This window comes from Mobula hypostoma, chromosome X1 (genome assembly GCF_963921235.1).
Source record: "Mobula hypostoma chromosome X1, sMobHyp1.1, whole genome shotgun sequence".
NCBI classification, from domain to species: domain Eukaryota; kingdom Metazoa; phylum Chordata; class Chondrichthyes; order Myliobatiformes; family Myliobatidae; genus Mobula; species Mobula hypostoma.
Window position 1 is genome coordinate 54006747 of NC_086128.1, and position 19628 is coordinate 54026374.

The following is a 19628-nucleotide window of genomic DNA, read 5'->3' on the forward strand; positions in this document are numbered from 1 at the left end:
CAGCTTAAGATGTTTGCACATGGACCTTAAAACCTATGTAGCTGGGAAAACCGTGACCACAGTTGTTTTACCTGCTGCACCAGAGCCAAGCTGAGAGTCATTCATTGCAGAATTACAGTGTGTGACATACCAAGAGCATGATCGAGCTTACTGTAAAAGGTTAACATCCCCAGCTGAAGAGGCACACTCACCTTAGGAAAAATAGCAAAGATCTGGTGATGGATTTTTATCTTCTTCTTGGGTTCTGCCTCATAAGTTAACTCTGTCCCGACAGGCGTATTCTTCTGCGTGACCAGGCAATTGTATGCAGCATGGCAGCACCTCTTGAGCTCCAGTCTGAAAGGGCAGGTAACTTTCAATCATTCATCAATACTCATTCAGCAAAATTGAAGGAGCTCTGTGGCTGAGATCAACTTTGTACACTTGAGTGGAAAGGTAGATCTGAGTCAAGACAGAACTGAAAGGAGAACGTGGCCTCTTCGTTCTCCACCCATCACCCCCTTCCCAACCTGATCTTAGAGCACCCCCATACTCATGGAACAGCAGCTTTTCTGTTGATTGATCCTTCTAGACTTTTGAATATGTCAGGTTAATTTTCCCAGGTCTAGTTAGTGGATGAGCATCAGTAGTGTAGCAATTAGCGTAACAGTATACAGCAGCCAGCTGTAAGTTCAATTCCCACAGCTATCTGTAAGGAGTTTGTACATTCTCTCCATAACCAGGTGCTCTAGTTTCCTCCCACATTCCAAAGATGTAGGGGTTAAGGTTAGTCAGTCGTGGACATGCAACGGGCTGCCCAGCACATCCTCACTGATTTGACTTGAAGTGAACAACACATTTCACTGTATATTTCAATATACATGTGACAAATAAAGCTAATCTTTCTTTCTAAATCATTGCAGTAATAATAATATGATTCAAACTCTACCACAGAAGTTTAGAATTTGAATCTAATTAATTAAATCTAGAATCTTTTCCCAAAGAAGTCACTAATTAGTAATTCATTCATTCATTCATTCATTAATCAGTAACCTTACCATGTTCCGAAATTCCTGATCCAGTTTGGTGTGCGACTGACCACAGGCTCACAATCATTCAAACTTCCACTTCCCAGCTTTTGTTTCATTTATTTAGAGATACACCACGGTAATAGACCCTTCCAGCCCAACAAACCCATAGCACCCAATTCAAGTTTAAATTTAGTTGTCACATGAATACCCATGGATACAGCAAAATAAAGCAGCGTTCCTCCAGGGCCAAGGTATAAAAGACAGTACCAACAGTTTAAAAAAAAAATCAAGCCCAAATCCCAGAGTGTCATGTCCTATGGTTGATGTCATCAGCAAGAACAAGCCCATAGCAGTCCGATCATTACATCACATGTGCCCCCAACGCATCCTCACTGCTTTGATTTGACACAAACAATGCAATTCACTGCATTTTTCAATGTACATGTGACAAATAAAGCTCATCGTTAACCCATATGTCTTTGGAATGTGGGAAGAAACCAGACCACCTGGAGGACACTCACACTGTCATGAGGAGACCGTATACAAACTCCTTACAGACAGCAACAGAATTAAACCTGGGTCGTTGGAGTTCTAATAGCATTATGCTAACTGCTTTGCTACCGTGCTGCATTTCGAGAGAGATGGATAGGGTTTAGGATGGTGGTGAATTGAGGCGTTTGAAGTTGGTGTGTTCGCGAGCTTGGCAATTAGCTTGCAGACATTTCATCACCAGTCAAGGTGACATTCTCAGTGCACAGTTGCTGGTGTTTCTCTCTGGGAGTACTTGCTGGCGTAGTTCTTGTTGGTCTCCACAGGTGATCCTGTGAGATCTGGCAAGAGAAACTGTGAAAGAACTACTAATGGAAGCCAAGCGTACAGCATAGACACTGAAATCCAGCAGCATAGGTCTGTCAACATATTTGAAATTTGAAAGGCAGATTTATATTGGGATCACTGATATCCAGTTTCATTGCTGAGGTCATTATACAAAGACTAGAAAAGATAGCACTTCCAGTCCTTAAACCCAAACTCTGGGTACTGTACATAGATAGAAACATAGAAAACCTACAGCACAATACAGGCACTTCGGCCCACAAAGTTATGCCGAAACATGTCTCTACCTTAGAAATTACTAGGCTTACCCATAGCCCTCTATTTTTCTAAGCTCCATGTACCCATTGAAAAAGACCCTATCGTATCCACCTCCACCACCGTTGCCGGCATCCCATCCCATGCACTCGCCACTCTCTGCGTAAAAAACTTACCCCTGACATCTCCTCTGTACCTACTCCCTATCACCTTAAACCTGTGCCCACTTGTGGCAACCACTTCAGCCCTGGGAAAAAGCCTCTGACGTCAGTGGTCTGCAAACTATTGGAAAGGACTCTTAACAATAGGATCTATGAACACTTGGAGAAGTACTGTCTACTCAAGGATAGTCAACATGGCTTTGTGAAGGGAGGGTCATGCCTCACAAGCCTAATTGAGTTTTTTGAAGAGCTAACAAAAGAAATTGATGAGGGTAGGGCGGTAGATGTGGTCTACATGGATTTCAGCAAGGAATTTGACAAGGTCCCCCACGAATACTTTTATTGAGTATAAGAGCTGGAATGTTATGATGAGGTTGTATAAGGCATTGGTGAGGCCGAATCTGGAGTATTGTGTTCAGTTTTGGTCACCAAATTACAGGAAGGATATTAATAAGGTTGAAAGAGTGCAGAGAAGGTTTACAAGGATGTTGCCGGGACTTGAGAAACTCACTTACAGAGTAAGGTTGAATAGGTTAGGACTTCATTCCCTGGAGCGTAGAAGAATGAGGGGAGATTTGATAGAGGTATATAAAATTATGATGGGTATAGATAGAGTGAATGCAAGCAGGCTTTTTCCACTGAGGCAAGGGGAGAAAACAACCAGAGGACATGGGTTAAGGGTGAGGGGGGAAAAGTTTAAAGGGAACATTGGGGGGGCTTCCTCACACAGAGAGTGGTGGGAGTATGGAATGAGCTGCCAGACGAGGTGGTAAATGCGGGTTCTTTTTTAACATTTAAGAATAAATTGGACAGATACATGGATGGGAGGTATATGGAGGGATATGGTCCGTGTGCAGGTCAGTGGGACTAGGCAGAAAATGGTTCGGCACAGCCAAGAAGGGCCAAAAGGCCTGCTTCTGTGCTGTAGTTTCTATGGTTTCTATGAAAGACTCATCCAGAAAGTCATGAGACATGGGATCAGTGGAAACTTGGCTGTTTGGATAAAAAATTGGCTTAAAGGAAGAAAGCAGAGGGTAGTAGTGGAAGGAACGTATTCTGCCTGGAGGTCGGTGACTAGTGGAGTGCCGCAAAGATCTGTCCTGGGACCCCTGCTCTTTGTGACTTTTATAAATGACCTGGAAGAGGAGGCGGAAGGTTGGGTGAGTAAGTTTGCGGACGACACAAAGATTGGAGGAGTTGTGGATGGAGCTGTAGGTTGTTGAAAGTTACAAGAGGATATTGACAGGATGCAGAGTTGGGCAGAAAAGTGGCAGGTGGAGTTCGATCCGGATAAGTGTGAGGTGATACATTTTGGAAGTACAAACCAGAAGGCTGAGTACAGGGTTAATGGTCGGTTACTTAAGAGTGTGGATGAACAGAGGGACCTTGGGGTTCAAATCCATACATCCCTCAAGGTCGCTGCAAAGGTTGATAGGATAGTTAAGAAGGCCTATGGGATGCTAGGCTTCATTAATAGGGGGATTGAGTTCAAGAGTAGAGAGGTCATGTTGCAACTCTACAAATCTCTGGTGAGACCACACTTAAAAGAGTACTGTGTTCAGTTCTGGTCACCTCATTATAGGAAGGATGTGGAAGCTATGGAGAGGGTGCAGAGGAGATTTACCAGGATGTTGCGTGGATTGGAAAACAAGTCTTATGAGGCACGGTTAGCAGAGCTGGGACTTTTCTCTTTGGAGTGTAGAAGGATGAGAGGGGACTTGATAGAGGTCTACAAGATTATGAGAGGCATAGATAGGGTGGATAGCCAGTACCTGTTTCCCAGGGCACGAATAGCAAACACCAGAGGGCGTATGTACAAAGTTAAGGGAGGGAAGTTGAGGGGAGACATCAGGGGTAAGTTCTTTACACAGAGGGTTGTGGGTGCCTGGAATGACTTGCTAGGGATGCTGGTGGAGGCTAAAACATTAGGGGTACTTAAGAGCCTCTTGGACAGGCACATGGATGAAAGAAAAATAGAGGGTTATGGGGTAGTGTGGGTTTAGTACATTTTTTTAAGGAATATATGGGTCGGCACAACACCGAGAGCCGAAGGGCCTGTACTGTGCTGTAGTATTCTAGTGTCTAGTGTTTGTCATACTCAAACAAAATAAAATAGAAGGTTTAACCAAATCTATAACATATTCAGCAACATCAAGTTTATAATGGAAAGAGAAAGAAAGAACCAACTTGCATTCCTGGATGTCCTTGTCGTGAGAAGGACAGACAGTACATTAGAGACATCTGTCTACTGGAAGGGTACACACATGGACTAAGTATTGAACTACCATAGCAACGACCCAGCCGCCACAGCAAAAGCTGCATTTGCACCTTACTTAAGAGAGCACAAACACACTGCAGCACCTGAACTTCAGGCCAGGGAACAGAAGCACTTATTCAAATTGCCCCAGAGCAATGGTTACCTACAGAATTTCATCAGGAGATGCTTACTAAGGACAGAAAGTCACGCTGTCCCTGCTCAACATGCACTGAAACTCACCTTGCCCTACATCAGGAATATCCCAGAAATAACAGCTCAATAGCTTGAAACTCACGGCATTACAGTCGCTCATAAACCAACGGTAACTTTAAGGAAGCTTGTCTCAAGAACCAAGGTACCAGTACAGACAACTGACAAAAGCAATGTGACGTACAGGATCACCTGTAGAGACTGCAACAAGAACTACACAGGCCAGACAGAACGTAAACTCTCAACTTGTTTATGGGAACACAAACTGACGGTACGGAGACATGATCCACTGTCGCTGATCTCGGTACATGAGGACGAAAAAGGACATCACTTTAACTGGGACACCACAGAGGCTCTGGTACAGGCAAACATGAAGCAGGCACAAGAATTTTTAGAAGTGTGGTTCTCTTCTGATAACTCTGTAAACAAACATATCAAAGTAGATGTCATTTACGAACCCTAAGGGCCGCAGAAACGCGAGCCAATCGAATTCAAAGGTCAACTGAAGGGGTAGCCAATCAGGACTGAGGCATGCAAACAGGGGCCTATATAAACACGAGCACCCCCAGAGAGAAACACCTACAAGTGCACACTAAGGATATCACCTCGACTGATCTTGAAACATCTGTCAGCTAATTACCAAGCTCGGCGAACACCGTAACATCAGATAAATAGGGTTCCCCATAGATAGAAACATTTCCCTATAGCAGGTGGCATTGACACTAGAAGGTATGGGGTAAGACTTTTACAGGAGATCAAAGAAAGATTTTTTTTCATCAAGAGGGTGGCTGGAATCAGGATCACACTGCCTAGGAGGGTGGGGGAGGCAGAGACTCTCACAATATCGAAGAGATATTGTGTCATCAAGAGACAGACAACAACAGACCAAGTGAGTGATTTGGATGGATATTACTTCAGAATCAAAATTGGGTTTATTATCACTGATATATGTCTTGGAATTGTTATTTTGCAGCAGCAGTATAGTTCAATGTGTAAAATTTACTATAGGTTACAACAAATAAATAAATAATGCTAAAGAGGGAAAATGAAATGGTTTTCATGGGTGTGTGGACCATTCAGAAGTCTGAAGTCGGAGTGGAAGAAGTTGTTTCCAAAACATTGAATATGGATCTTCTGGCTCTGTACCTCCTCCCTAATGATAGTAATGAGAAGATGGCATTTCTTGGATGGTGAGGGTCCTTAATGATGGATGACACTACTTGAAGATGTCCTCGGTGGTGGGGAGGGTTGTGCCTGTGATGGAGCTGGCTGTATCTGCAATCTCCATGTGTCTATCTAAGAGTCTCTTAAATGTCCCTAATGTATCTGACCCTACCAACACACCCAGAAGCCTGTTCCAGGCAATTAACACACTCTATGTAAAAAACAAAATACTACCTCTGACATCCCCCTATACTTTCCACCAATCACCTCAAGCTCCAGGGCCATGACTGGAGCAAGTGGCATAGATGCATAGATGCATAAAATAGGCAGACATGGAAGGGAGCTTGTGTGAAGCGTAAACATCAACATGATCCTGACTTGAATGTTAAGTTCAAATTTATTGTCATGGGCATGCATACCCAGAGTATAAGTGCCATGAAAATTTGCTTTTTGCAGCAGCGGCACAGTACGTTACAAACAAAACAAGCATAAATTATGTAAACTTAAATTAACATTAATTATACAATAAACACAAGAAATTCTGCAGATACTGTAAATCTAGAGAAACACACAAAATACTGGAGGAACTCAGCAGGTCAGGCAGCATCTATGGGAATGAGTAAACAATTGACATTTTGGGCTGATACCCTTCTTCAAGACTGGAAAGGATGGGGGAAGACACCAGGAGGGAAAGAAGGATAGCTAGAAGGTGATAAGTGAAGCCAGATGGGTAGGAAAGGTAAAGGGCTGGAAGGGAAGGAACCTGTCACAGAAGAGGAGAGTGGACCACAGGAGAAAGGGAAGGAGGAGGGGGTCCAGGAGGAGCTGATAGGCAGGTGAGAGGCCAGAATGGGGAATAGAAGAGGGGAGGGGGAGGGAAATTTTTTTTACTGGAAGGAGAAATCGATGTTCATGCCATCAGGTTGGAGACGGAATATAAGGTGTTGCTCCTCTACCTTGAGGGTGGCCTCAGCATGGCACAAGAGGAGGCCGTGGACTGACATGTCATAACAGGGATGAGAACGGAATTAAAATGTTTGGCCACCAGGAAGTTCCGCTTTTGGCAGATGGAGCAGAGGTGCTCGACCAAGCAGTCCCCCAACTTATGACAGGTCTCACCAATGTCGAGGAGGCCACGTTGGGAGCACCGGACATGATAGACAACTGCAAAAGGTTTGCAGGTGAAGTGTTGCCTCACCTGGAAGGACTGTTTGGGGTTCTGAATGGAGGTGAGTGAGCAGGTGTTGCACTTTGGCCACTTGCGGGGGTAAGTGCCAGGAGGGAGATTATTGGGGAGGGACGAATGGACAAGGGAATCACGGAGGACGCAATCCCTGTGGAGAGCAGAAGGGCGGGGGAGGTAAAGATAGGTTTGGTGGTGGGATCCCTTTGCAGATGGCGGAAGTTACGGAGAATGATGTGTTAATTATACAATATAAATTACATGCATAAATTACATGGCAGAATAAATATAAACGACATTGAGGCAAGTTGAGGCAAATATAGTCTGAGGGGGAATTTGGGTTTTCCTTCTCTGAATTAGGGTTTGTAAAAGCACTGCAGAAAATTACACTTGCACTCCCTCCTTTCGAGCTGTACCTGAATTCTGTGGCCGCTGCTCCCTGGTGGTGCCATGGACAGTGCTGAATCTGTGAAGCCATTTTGATAATATCATCTTCCGTCTGCCTGCAGCCAGATCCAGGAGAGAAGGTCAAAGAAGGAGAAAACAAATATTGTTTTATAAAGACCATTAGACATACAGTAAGTGTAGATTTAGACTATTTTGCCTTTTGAGTCTTCCCTGCTACTCCATCATGGCCGATTTATTATCTATCTCATCTCTATTCTCCTGCCCTCTGCTCGTAACTTTTGATGCCCTGATGATTAATCTCCACTTTAAATACACCCAATGATTTGGCTTCCACGCCAAAGACTTCCACAGACTCACTACCCTCTGGCTAAATAAATCCCGCTTCATTTCTGTTCTAAAGGAACATCCCTCTATTCTGAGGTTGTAGCTTCTAGTCCTAGACTCCTTCACTATAGGAAACATCCTCTTCACGTCTGCTCTGTCTAGGCAATTAAAATGCACAATGACACCAGCAGGTCAATTGATTTAGAACCTCAGCACTGAATGAGAAACATGAGTCTACGTGTATATGCCCCCATCGACACCAAAATCAGAACCACTTCTTCCTTTTATTTTCCTTCGGTATATAATGAATAAACTCCCTGTCCATTGAGACGGACATGCCTACAGTAAAAAAGAAAACTTTCTGATTTAATACAACACACAAGCTGCTGGAAGAACTCAGCAAGACAGACAACATCTGTCGAGGGGAATGAACGTCAACATTTTGGGCTGAGGCCTTTCAATAGTTCTCAGCCCGAAATGTCAACTGTTTATACCTCCATTGATGCTGCCTGACCTGCTGAGTTCCTCCAGCAGCTTGTGTGTGTTGCCTTGGATTTCCAGCATCTGCAGGATCTCTTGTGTACCCAGGTTATAATAGAGTTCCATTCCTGAGAACTGTTTAAAAACAACAGGGTGTGGGAGAGGTTCATAATAATAGCGGTGACGGCAGACGAAGCAGGCGTGAGATAAGCGGCCTTGCTAACTCTGACTTAGTGAGTGCGTCTGTTCAGTACTCCCAGCTCTTGTCAGCTCAGTCCAGCTCCCAAATGTTGTTGCTCTTTGACGGAGAGAGATGGCACATGGAAATGCCCAGTTCCCACCTGGTAGAAGATACCTACAGCCCATTCATCCTGCCAGTCTCCCAAACACTCACTTGTATACACAGTGGCGATGGGCGTTCATAAACCAGAGAGGACCTATGTGGGAAATTGGGGATAAATAAAGGGTCAGTGCTAATGCAAGTCTCAGTGGTGGTAACCATAATACTGCCAGATTGTCATAAGATCCTATCTACAGCGGAGGAACCTGCCACCCTTAACCAGCCTGCTGCATGTGACTCCAGGCCCAGCAAAGCAGTTAACCATCCAGCAGGAGGTACAGAAGCCTGTAGTCCCACATCACTTGATTCAGGAACAGCTACTTCCCTTCAACCACTCAGTTCTTGGAACCACTGGCACAACCCTAATCATGAGAGTTTACCAACACCAGGACCACTTTGCACGAAAGTGGATATTTTCTTTTGTTCTAATTATGTTCTTTCCAGTAAAAAAATGTGTTTTATTTATGTTTAGCTTATGTTTTTCTTGTGGATGTCAAGGCCAGGGCCTGGGCCAGAAGTAGACGTTGGAGGCCTGGATGTGGCCTATCCTGAGGTTGGAGGACTGACTGTGAGTGTGGGAAAGGGGTTTGTTTTGTTGGTGTTGTCTTCTTTCATTGTATGTTATATGATGGCTGCATTTTGTTCTGCTGAATACTATGGGCATGTTATTTTGGTGCCAGAATGTGAGGCGATACTTGCTGGCTGCCCCCAGCACATACTCAGATTGTGTTGCTTAACACAAATGACAAATTTCACTGTATGTTTCTATGTACATGTGATACATCTAATCTAATCTAAACTAACGTTGTGTATCTGATGTTCTGTGCCTGTGATACTGCTGCAAGTTTATCAATGCACCTGTGTGCACACATCCTTGTGCAGGTGACAATGAACTAGACTTCCACAGCTTCCTCAGTCAGGAGCTATAAATACTGGTTTTGTCAGTGACAGCCACATCTGTAAGTGAATAAATGTTTAAAAATGCACAATATGCTAATAGGTGTACATTGTCAATGTTAGCTTCACAAGCCGAGCCAGCATTTAATTGCCCAATTCTAGCTGTCCTTGAGAAGGTGACAGTGAGCTGCCTTCTTGAAGCACTGCAGTCCCTGAGGTATGAGTACACATGGGAAACAGGATAAAGACTCAAAGATCACCGTGCCTTAATTAAAAAAATGTATTGGGTCAAATGATTAAATGAGGGGGATATGAGATGTATGTGAAAAGGATAAATGAAAGTTTGGAACAGCAGGATCTGAGCATGCTGGTATCAGCCAGCATTTATTACCCAACCCTGACACATCACAGTATCTTACAGATGACTTCTATGTTACAGGGGATGTTGCATTCCTAAAAAATCAGTCTGTTTCACGATATTCTGTAACATGAGACTGCGTAATCTATGTATGTGTCAAGAAATGCCAAGTTGAAACAAGAAATTATGTTTATTTATTTATTTTTCATTTCATATAAATTCTATAAGGGCGAATTTTATTCCACATCTCAGATTTATGAATTCAGTAAAGAGGAATTGTGAATTTCCTTGACCCAAATAGCCATAACATAGGTTACTTGTATCTAACAAAAAGGGGCTGGGATGTTCTGTGTCCAGTGTATGGCCAACCCCTCCCATTTCTCCTTATAAATGAAGCATCCCATCACAGGCAATATCCTGGTGAATCTACCCCATACGCTAACCAGTACAACCATATCCTTCCTAAGTATGGTGACCAGAACTACACTCAGTATTCCAGTCACAAACCAGAGAAAATCTGCAGAGGCTGGAACTCAGGTCCTGCTGAACGGCCTCAGCCTGAAACTCTTCCACAGATGCTGCCTGGCCTGCTGAGTTCCCCCAGCATTTTGTGTGTGTTGCTCAGTGTTCCAGCTGTGACCTAACCAATGCTTCACATAGTTTATTTTTTATTTATCAAGATACAGCATAGACCTTCTAGCCCTTAGAGCCGCACTGCCCAGCAATCCCCTGCTTTAATCCTACCCTTATCACAGGAAGATTTACAATGACCTCCCAACTGGTACGTCTTTGGACTGTGGGGGAAAACTGGAGCACCCAGAGGAAACCCATGTGGTCATGGGGAGAATGTACATACTCCTTACAAGTAGCGGCGGGAATTGAATTTACATCACCTGTACTGTAAAGCATTGTGCTAACCACTACACCACTGTGCTGCCCCCATTTGAACGTTTGTTTGATTTTGCATCTTAATTTGTTTGCAAGCATTTCCTCAATGCGGAGAGATTAAAAAGGTTTGCAACATCCAGATTCTCCTGATAACACCAGCAGCAAGTTCTATGAAGGACTAACAGTGCAGAAATGGTGGGTTTTTTTGATGATCAATGATAAACAGGCAGGTAAACTCTTCCACACACAGACTGTGTCACTCACAGCAGGTTTCCCAGTGGCTACCTATTTCAATTTGACCTCCCATTCTGATTCTGATATGTCTGTCCACGCACTTCTCTGCTGCCAAATTTCATGACGTATGTCAGTGATAATAAACCTGGTTCTGATTCTTGGTTTCAATAACTGAGGCACTGAGAATAAGAGTAAGGAAGTCTTGTTGCAGCTATACAAAACTTTGGTTAGGCCACACTTCTGATCACCCCTTTACAGGAAGGATGCAGACACTTTGGAAAGAGTACACAAGTGGTTTACCAGGATACTGCCTCAATTAGAGGGAATGAGTTTTCAGAAGTTGGGGGAACTTGGGTTGTTTTCTCTGGAGCAGCAGAGGTTGAGGAGAGACCTGACAAAAGCTTATACAATTATGAGAAGCATAGATGTGCAGGTAGAAGGGTGGGTTGGCAAGTTTGCAGACGACACAAAGGTTGGTGGTGTTGTAGATAGTGTAGAGCATTGTCAAAGATTGCAGAGAGACATTGATAGGATGCAGAAGTGGGCTGAGAAGTGGCAGATGGAGTTCAACCCGGAGAAGTGTGAGGTGGTACACTTTGGAAGGACAAACTCCAAGGCAGAGTACAAAGTAAATGGCAGAATACTTGGTAGTGTGGAGGAGCAGAGGGATCTGGGGGTACATGTCCACAGATCCCTGAAAGTTGCCTCACAGGTGGATAGGGTAGTTGTGAAAGCTAACATCCCATAAGCTTTCTTAAGTCGAGGGATAGAGTTTAAGAGTTGCGATGTAATGATGCAGCTCTATAAAACTCTGGTTAGGCCACACTTGGAGTACTGTGTCCAGCTCTGGTTTCCTCACTATAGGAAGGATGAGGAAGCATTGGAAAGGGTACAGAGGAGATTTACCAGGATGCTGCCTAGTCTAGAGAGTATGCATTATGATCAGAGATTAAGGGAGCTAGGGCTTTACTCTTTGGAAAGAAGGAGGATGAGAGGAGACATGATAGAGGTGTACAAGATAATAAGAGGAATAGATAGAGTGGATAGCCAGCGCCTCTTCCCCAGGGCACCACTGCTCAATACAAGAGGACATGGCTTCAAGGTAAGGGGTGGGAAGTTCAAGGGGGATATTACAGGAAGGTTTTTCACTCAGGTTGGTGCATGGAATGCACTGCCTGAGTCAGTGGTGGAGGCAGGTACACCAGTGAAGTTTAAGAGACTACTAGACAGGTATATGGAGGAATTTAAGGTGGGGGCTTATATGGGAGGCAGGGTTTGAGGGTCGGCACAACATTGTGGGCCGAAGGGCCTGTACTGTGCTGTACTATTCTATGTTCTATTCCATAATGGCAGACAATTGGAAAATTTTTCCCAGGGTTGAAGTGTCAAGTACAAGAGGACATGTATTTTAGGGTGAGGCAGAAAGTTTAAGAGAGATGCGCAGGGAAAGTTCCTATTTTTATATAAACACAGAGTGGTGGGTGCCTGGAATTGGCTGCTGCAGATACGATACTGGCACTTAAGAGGACATAGAGGGAAATGGATCATGTGCAGGCAAATAAGTTTGAGTTCAGTGTAGCATTGTGAGCAAAAGGGCCTGTTTCTGTGTTGTACAGTTCTATGCTCTATTTTCACTGCATCACAACCTGGATGACAGAAGCAAAGTAACCCATTTCCCATAGTCCATGATGCATAAAGTGCATGGCTTTAAAACACAACTAATAGCTCGCCTATTCATTTCAGATTTTCAAATTGTGAAGTCAATGAGCCACAACAAATATAGATAAGGTGAGGGGAATAAGAGATCTATATGGAAAGGACAAATGGAAATTTGGTACTAAATAAGGATGGACATGACAAAGGCCATATGTATTCATTTATCAGGGTCTGAACATTATTGCCAAGGCCAGCATTTATTGCCCATCCCTGTAACTCTTGAACTAGGTCGTCTCTGAGATAACCACATTGATGCATCTTGAATCATCCAAGAGAGGATGGCAGATTTGAATCATTAAGACCAAATAATGTGTCATTTTCTGGTCATCTTTTTTGTCGTCTATTTTCATTGGAAAATTTTCCAACTAAACATTTAGAACATAGAACACTACCACACCGTATAGGCCTTTCAGTCCACAATGTTGTGCCTACCCTTTAACCCACAATCTACCTAACTCTTCTCTCCCACATAGAGCAGTTCTCCATTTTCCTTTTATCCATGCGCCTATTTAAGAGTCTCTTAAATCTCCCTCATGTATCTGCCTCCACCACTACCCCTGGCAGTGTGTACACACACACCCATCACTCTGGGTAAAAAAAAAACTGCCAGTGATATCCCCCCTATACTTTCCTCTAATTATTTCAATTTATTGTGATACAGCATGGAATAGGCCCTTCTGGCCCTTCAAGCTACGCTGCAAGAAATCCCCAATTTGATCCTAGCCTGATCACAGGACAATTTACAAAGACAAATTCACCTACCAACCAGTACGTCTTTGGACTGTGGGAGGAAACCAGAGCACTTTAAGGAAACCCACGTGGTCAGGGGGAGAACATACAAATTCCATACAGGCAGCATTGGGAATTGAACGCCGGTCGCTGTTACTGTAAAGCATTGTGCTAACCACTACGGTACCATGCTGTCCCATTTTTATAATGATTAAATTATACCTCCTTATATTAGCTATTTCAGCCCTGAGAAAAAGTCTCTGGCTAGCCACTCCATCTATGCCTCTTATCATCTTATACACCTCTATCAAGTCACTTCTCATCCTCCTTCACTTCAAAGAGAAAAGCCATTACTTACTCATCTGATCCTCACAAGAAATGGTCTTTAATCCAGGCAGTATCCTAATAAATCTCATCTGCACCCTGTCCAAAGCTTACATGTCCTTCCTATAATGAAGCAACCTGAACTGAATAAAATTCTCCAAGTGTGGTCTAACCAGAGTTTTATAAATCTACAACATTACTTCACAGCTCAGAACTCAATCCCATGACTAACATACCATCTGAGGTTCAAAGTAAATTTATTAATAAAGTACATATAATATATGTCACCATTTACTTCCCAGAGACTCATTTTCTTGTGGGCAATCGCAATAAATAGGAAGAAACACTATATACTCCGGAAAGCCATTAAGGCGCCAAAAGGCAATATCGAGCCAAGTTGGAAGCCCAGGCTAACCAGAGGGATGCCAGTAGACTATGGCAGGGTCTAAATGAGATCACTTGGTGCAGAGAAAAGGCTGGGAATATCAATAACTGTAGTGCTTCTCTTTCTGACGAACTTAACGTATTCTACGCAAGATTCGAACAGAAGAGGAGCGTCCCACTCCCTCCGGATGAACCGGACCTGGTGGCATCAAGATTCATCATCACCGAGGAGGACGTTAGAAGGGCCTTCCTGAAGATAAATCCAAGGAAGGTGATGGGCCCAGATGGCGTCCCGGGACGGGTTCTCCAGGCCTGTGCAAGCGAGCTAGCTGGAGTGTTTGCTGACATCTTCAACTGCTCCTTGCTTCAGTCTAAGATCCCCTTGTGTTTTAAGAAGACAACGATAATCCCAGTGCTGAAGAAGAGCAAGGTGGCATGCCTGAATGACTATCGACCTGTGGCTCTGACATCAATTGCTATGAAGTGCTTCGAGAGATTGGTTATGGCACACATCAACCACAGCCTACCAGTCAACCTTGACGCTTTGCAATTCGCCTACCGGAGCAACAGGTCAACGGCAGATGCCATCTCTCTGGCCCTACATTCCTCCTTAGAACACCTGGAGAATAAAGACTCATACGAAAGGCTCCTTTTCATTGACTACAGCTCTGCCTTTAATACCATCTGTTACGTACCCCGTAACTGGGTTGCCAAACCAGCAGAAATGGACCACTCAGTTGGAGTCTGGATTACTGGAACAAAGAAAGTTTTATTAAAGAAATAAGCAACACAGTACTCTAATAGTAAGGATATAAATGCAACAGGTTAGCAATAAATAAACACACATGTACACAGAACTAGGATAATAGGGTCAATCAGCTCTATCGCAGTCTAGGGGTAAAATGTTCAATCACAAGTGACAGAGTTCAGTTTAGTTCAGTTCGCAGTAATCGCCGTCGTGCCGTTGGAGAGAGAGAGAGAACGAATGAATATGCAAATCGGATTCCAAACAGACCTTCGATATTCCTCGCAGTTAGCTTTCGGGCAAGCCCTTTGTAATGTCTTCTGAGGTCACCGACTGTGACCCCTCCGTTCCAGACACGATCGTTCTTCAGCGGTGAACCCGGCACCCAGGCAAGGGCGGACACACACCAGGTTCCCGCCGACCGTATCTTTCCACCCTGTGCGTCTATGGCTGGTCCCGCGACCAGACCTCCAAAACTCCCACCGACTTGTGGGGGCGCACCGCTTCCAGGGTCTCGTTACCTCGTGGTGTCGTGTGTGGTGTCTTAGCGAACCTGCCCCTTTTTATCCCCCTGCTGGGGTATTGCCTGTCCATCACACTTCAAACAGTTCAGGGTTCAAAAGTAGCCGGTGTTGACAATATTCAGACCGGCGTCTCCTTCCGTTAAACTCTCTCATCTCTTCATTAACATTTCCAAATGCTGCTCCATTGTCTTCCTTATCTCTCTCTCTCCTGAAGACAGGTGGCAGATCAACTGTTGATCCCACTGGTGCTAGCACAGGACAGTTAACATCTTAGTCTATGTGTACTTTTGTAACCCTCTTTCGTCACACATCATTCCAAATAAACTGATTCCTAAGCTCCAGAACCTGGGCCTTAGCACTCAGATCTGCAGCTGGATCTTCAACTTCCTCACAGACAGGACCCAGGCTGTAAAAATAGGGGTCAAGCTCTCCTCTACAATCACTCAGAACAGTGGTGCCCCACAAGGCTGTGTACTCAGCCCCCTGCTGTACTCACTGTACACCCATGATTCTGTAGCCAAGTTTCCAACGAACTCAATATATAAGTTTGCTGATGACACAACTGTAGGCTGTATCTTGGGTAATGATGAGTTTGAGTACAGAGAGGAAATTAAGAACCTGGTGGCATGGTGCAAAGACAATAACCCATCCCTCAACGTCAGCAAGACGAAAGAATTGGTTGCTGACTTCAAAAGGAGTAGCAGACCCAATTTACATCGGTGGTGCGCAAGTGGAACAGGTCAAAAGCTTTAAGTTCCTCGGGATCAATATCACAAATGACTTGACTTGGTCCAACCAAGCAGAGTCCACTGCCAAGAAGGCCCACCAGCGCCTTTACTTCCTGAGGAAACTGAAGAAATTTGACCTGTCCCCTAAAATCTTCACTAATTTTTATAGATGCACCGTAGAAAGCATTCTTCTAGGGTGCATCACAACCTGGTATGGAAGTTGTCCTGTCCAAGACCAGAAGAAGCTGCAGAAGATCGTGAACACAGCACAGCACATCACACAAACCAATCTTCCGTCCTTGAACTCACTTTATACTGCACACTGTCGGAGCAGTGCTGTCAGGATAATCAAGGACACGACCCACCCAGCCAACACACTTTTCGTTCTCTTCCCTCCGGGAGAAGGCTCAGGAGCTTGAAGACTCGTACGGCCAGATTTGGGAACAGCTTCTTTCCAATTGTGATAAGACTGCTGAACGGACCCTGACCCAGATCTGGGCCATACCCTCCAAATATCCAGACCTGCCTCTCGGTTTTTTTGCATTACCTTACTCTTCATTTTTCTATTTTCTATTTATGATTTATAATTTAATTTTTAATATTTACTATCAATTTGTAATCCAGGGAGCGGGAAGCGCAGAATCAAATATTGCTGTGATGATTGTATGTTCGAATATCAGTTGTTTGGTAACAATAAAGTATAAAGTATATTCAAAGAAAAATACACACAAAGACAAATAAGCAGTGTGCAAAAGAAAACAAATTGTGCAAATACAAAAGAGAAAAAACAAAATAACAAAAGATAAATAAGATTGAGAACAGGAATTGTAGAATCCTTGAAAGTGAGTCCACAGGTTGTGGAATCATTTGAGGTAAGTGAAGCTTTCCACTCTGGATGAGGATCCTGATGGTTAAGGTGTAACAACCGTTGTTGAACCTCGTGGTGCTGGACCTAAGGTTCCTGTACCTCCTTCCTGATGGCAGCAGCGAGAAAAATGCACGGCCCAGATGGTAGTGGCCTTGATGATGGATGCTGCTTTCCTATGACAGTGCTCCTTGTAGATGTGTTCAAAGGTGGGGAGGGCTTTAACTGTGATGGGCTGGGCCGTGTCCACAATCTATTATAGGCTTTTCCATTCAAAAGGCATTGGTGTTTCTATATCAGGCCGTGATGCAACCAGTCAGGAAACTCTCCATTGAGCATCTATAGAGTTTCAATTGACATGCTGAATCTTCACAAATTTCTAAGAAAGTCGAGGCGCTGCTGTGCTTTCTTTGAATTGAATTGACTTTATTACTTACAACCTTCAAATACATGAGTAAAAATCTTTACGTTACATCTCCATTCAAATGTGTAATGTGCAATTATAGTAACTTATAATAAATATTACCTACAACAGGATTGTCAATATAACATAGAAATACATTAGCATCGCATGAATTCATCAGTCTGAAGGCCTGGTGGAAGAAGCTGTCCCGGAGCCTGTTGGTCCTGCCTTTTATACTGTGGTACCATTTCCCGGATGGTAGCAGCTGGAACAGTTTGTGGTTGGGGTGACTCAGTTCCCCAATGATCCTTTTTACACACCTGTCTTTGTAAATGTCCTGAATAGTGGGAAGTTCACAACTACAGATGTGCTGGGCTGTCTGCACCACTCTGCAAAATCCTGCGATTGAGGGAAGTACAGTTCCCATACCAGGCAGTGATGCAGCCAGTCAGGATGCTCTCAGTTGTGCCCCTGTAGGAAGTTCTTAGGATTTGGAGGCCCTGACCAAACTTCTTCAACCATCTGAGGTGAAAGAGGCGCTGTTGTGCCTTTTTCACCACACTGCTGGTATGTACAGACCACCTGAGATCCTCAGTAATGTTTATGCCGAGGGACTTAATGCTGTTCACCCTCTCAACCCCAGATTCATTGATGTCAATAGGGGTTAGCCCGTCTCCATTCCTCCTGTAGTCCACAACCAGCTCCTCTGTCTTTGCGACATTGTGGGAGAGGTTGTTTTCTTGACACCACTGTGTCACGGTGATGACTTCCTCTCTGTCGTCTGCCTCATTATTATTTGAGATTAGGCCAATCAGTGTAGTGTCATCAGCAAATTTAATTAGCTGATTGGAGCTGTGGGTTGTGATACAGTCATGGGTATACAGAGAGTAAAAGAGGGGGCTTAGTACCCAGCCCTGAGGGGCACCTGTGCTGAGGGTCAGAGGCAGAGGTGAGGGAGCCCACTCGTACCGCCTGGTGATGGCAATTACAGTACATGCTGGACCCACGGCAGATCCATTGAAATGACACCTCTCCACCTCTGATCCCTTGATGAGGACTGGTGCATACACCTCCTATTTCCTCCTCCTGTAGTCAATAATCAGCTCTCTGGTTTTGCTGACATTGAGTGAGAGGTTGCAGTTGTGGCACCGCTCAGCCAAATTTTCAATCTCTCTCCTATATGCCGATTCATCACCACACTTGATCCAGACTATCACAGCAGTATTGTCGGCAAACTTAAATATGGTATAGGAGCTATATTTAGCCTTACAGTATAACGTGAGTACAGCAGTAGACTAAGTACATGGCCTTATGGTGCACCTGTGCTGATGGTTGAGATGTTATTGCTGGACTGGGATCAGAAAGTGAGGAAATCGAGGATCCAATTGCACAGAGAAGTATTGAGACCAAGGTCTTGAAGCTTATTGATTAGTTTTGTGTGGAAGATGGTGTTGAATGCAGAGCTGGAGCCAATAAATAGCATCCTGATATATGTACCTTCACTGTCCATATGTTTCAGGGTTGAGTGAAGAGCCAATGAAATGGCACCTGCAGTGGACCTGTTGCTCCGGTAGGCAAATTGGAGCAGATCCAAGTTGCTCCTTTGGCAGGAGTTGATATGTCTCATCACCAACCTTCAAAGGACTTCATCACAGTGGATGTAAGTGCTACTGAACAACAGTCACTAAGGCAGGTTATCACGTTCTTCTTGGACACTGGTATAATTGAAGCCTGCTTGAAGCAGGTGGGTACTTCAGATTGCCAAAGCGAGAGGTTAATGATATTTGTAAGCACTCCAACCAGATGATTAGCAGAAGTCTTCAGTACTTGACAAGGTACAATATCTGGGCTTTCTGTGGCAGCCCTCCTGAAGACTGCTCAAATTTTGACCTCAGAGCCTGAAATCACAGGACCATCGGTGGTTGTGGGAGTTTATGAAGATACCTCATGTTCTGTGGGTCAAAGCGAACATAAGCGGCATTGAGTTCATTGGGGGAGCGAAACCTTGTTGCATGCAAGACCATAAGATATAGGAGCAGAATTAGACCATTTGACCTATCAAGTCTGCTCTGCCATTTCATGACTGATCCAATTTTCCTCTCAGCCCCAATCTTCTGCATTCTCCCCACATCCCTTCATGCCCTGACTAATCAAGAATTTATCAATCTCTGCCTTAAATATACATAAAGGCTTGGCCTCCACAGCCG

At 44.2% G+C, this 19628-nt stretch overlaps 1 protein-coding gene across 1 annotated transcript in view; it reads right to left on the minus strand.

The window, feature by feature from the left end:
- The window catches only part of LOC134340202 (alpha-2,8-sialyltransferase 8F-like), a 69986-nt gene that overhangs the window by 17233 nt on the left and 33125 nt on the right, over positions 1 to 19628 (minus strand). Inside the window, exons 4-5 of the mRNA XM_063037178.1 lie at positions 7491 to 7577; positions 192 to 336 (exon numbers count right to left, since the gene is read on the minus strand). Coding sequence (XP_062893248.1) covers positions 192 to 336; positions 7491 to 7577 — 232 coding nt within the window. The remainder of the gene's footprint in view (positions 1 to 191; positions 337 to 7490; positions 7578 to 19628) is intronic.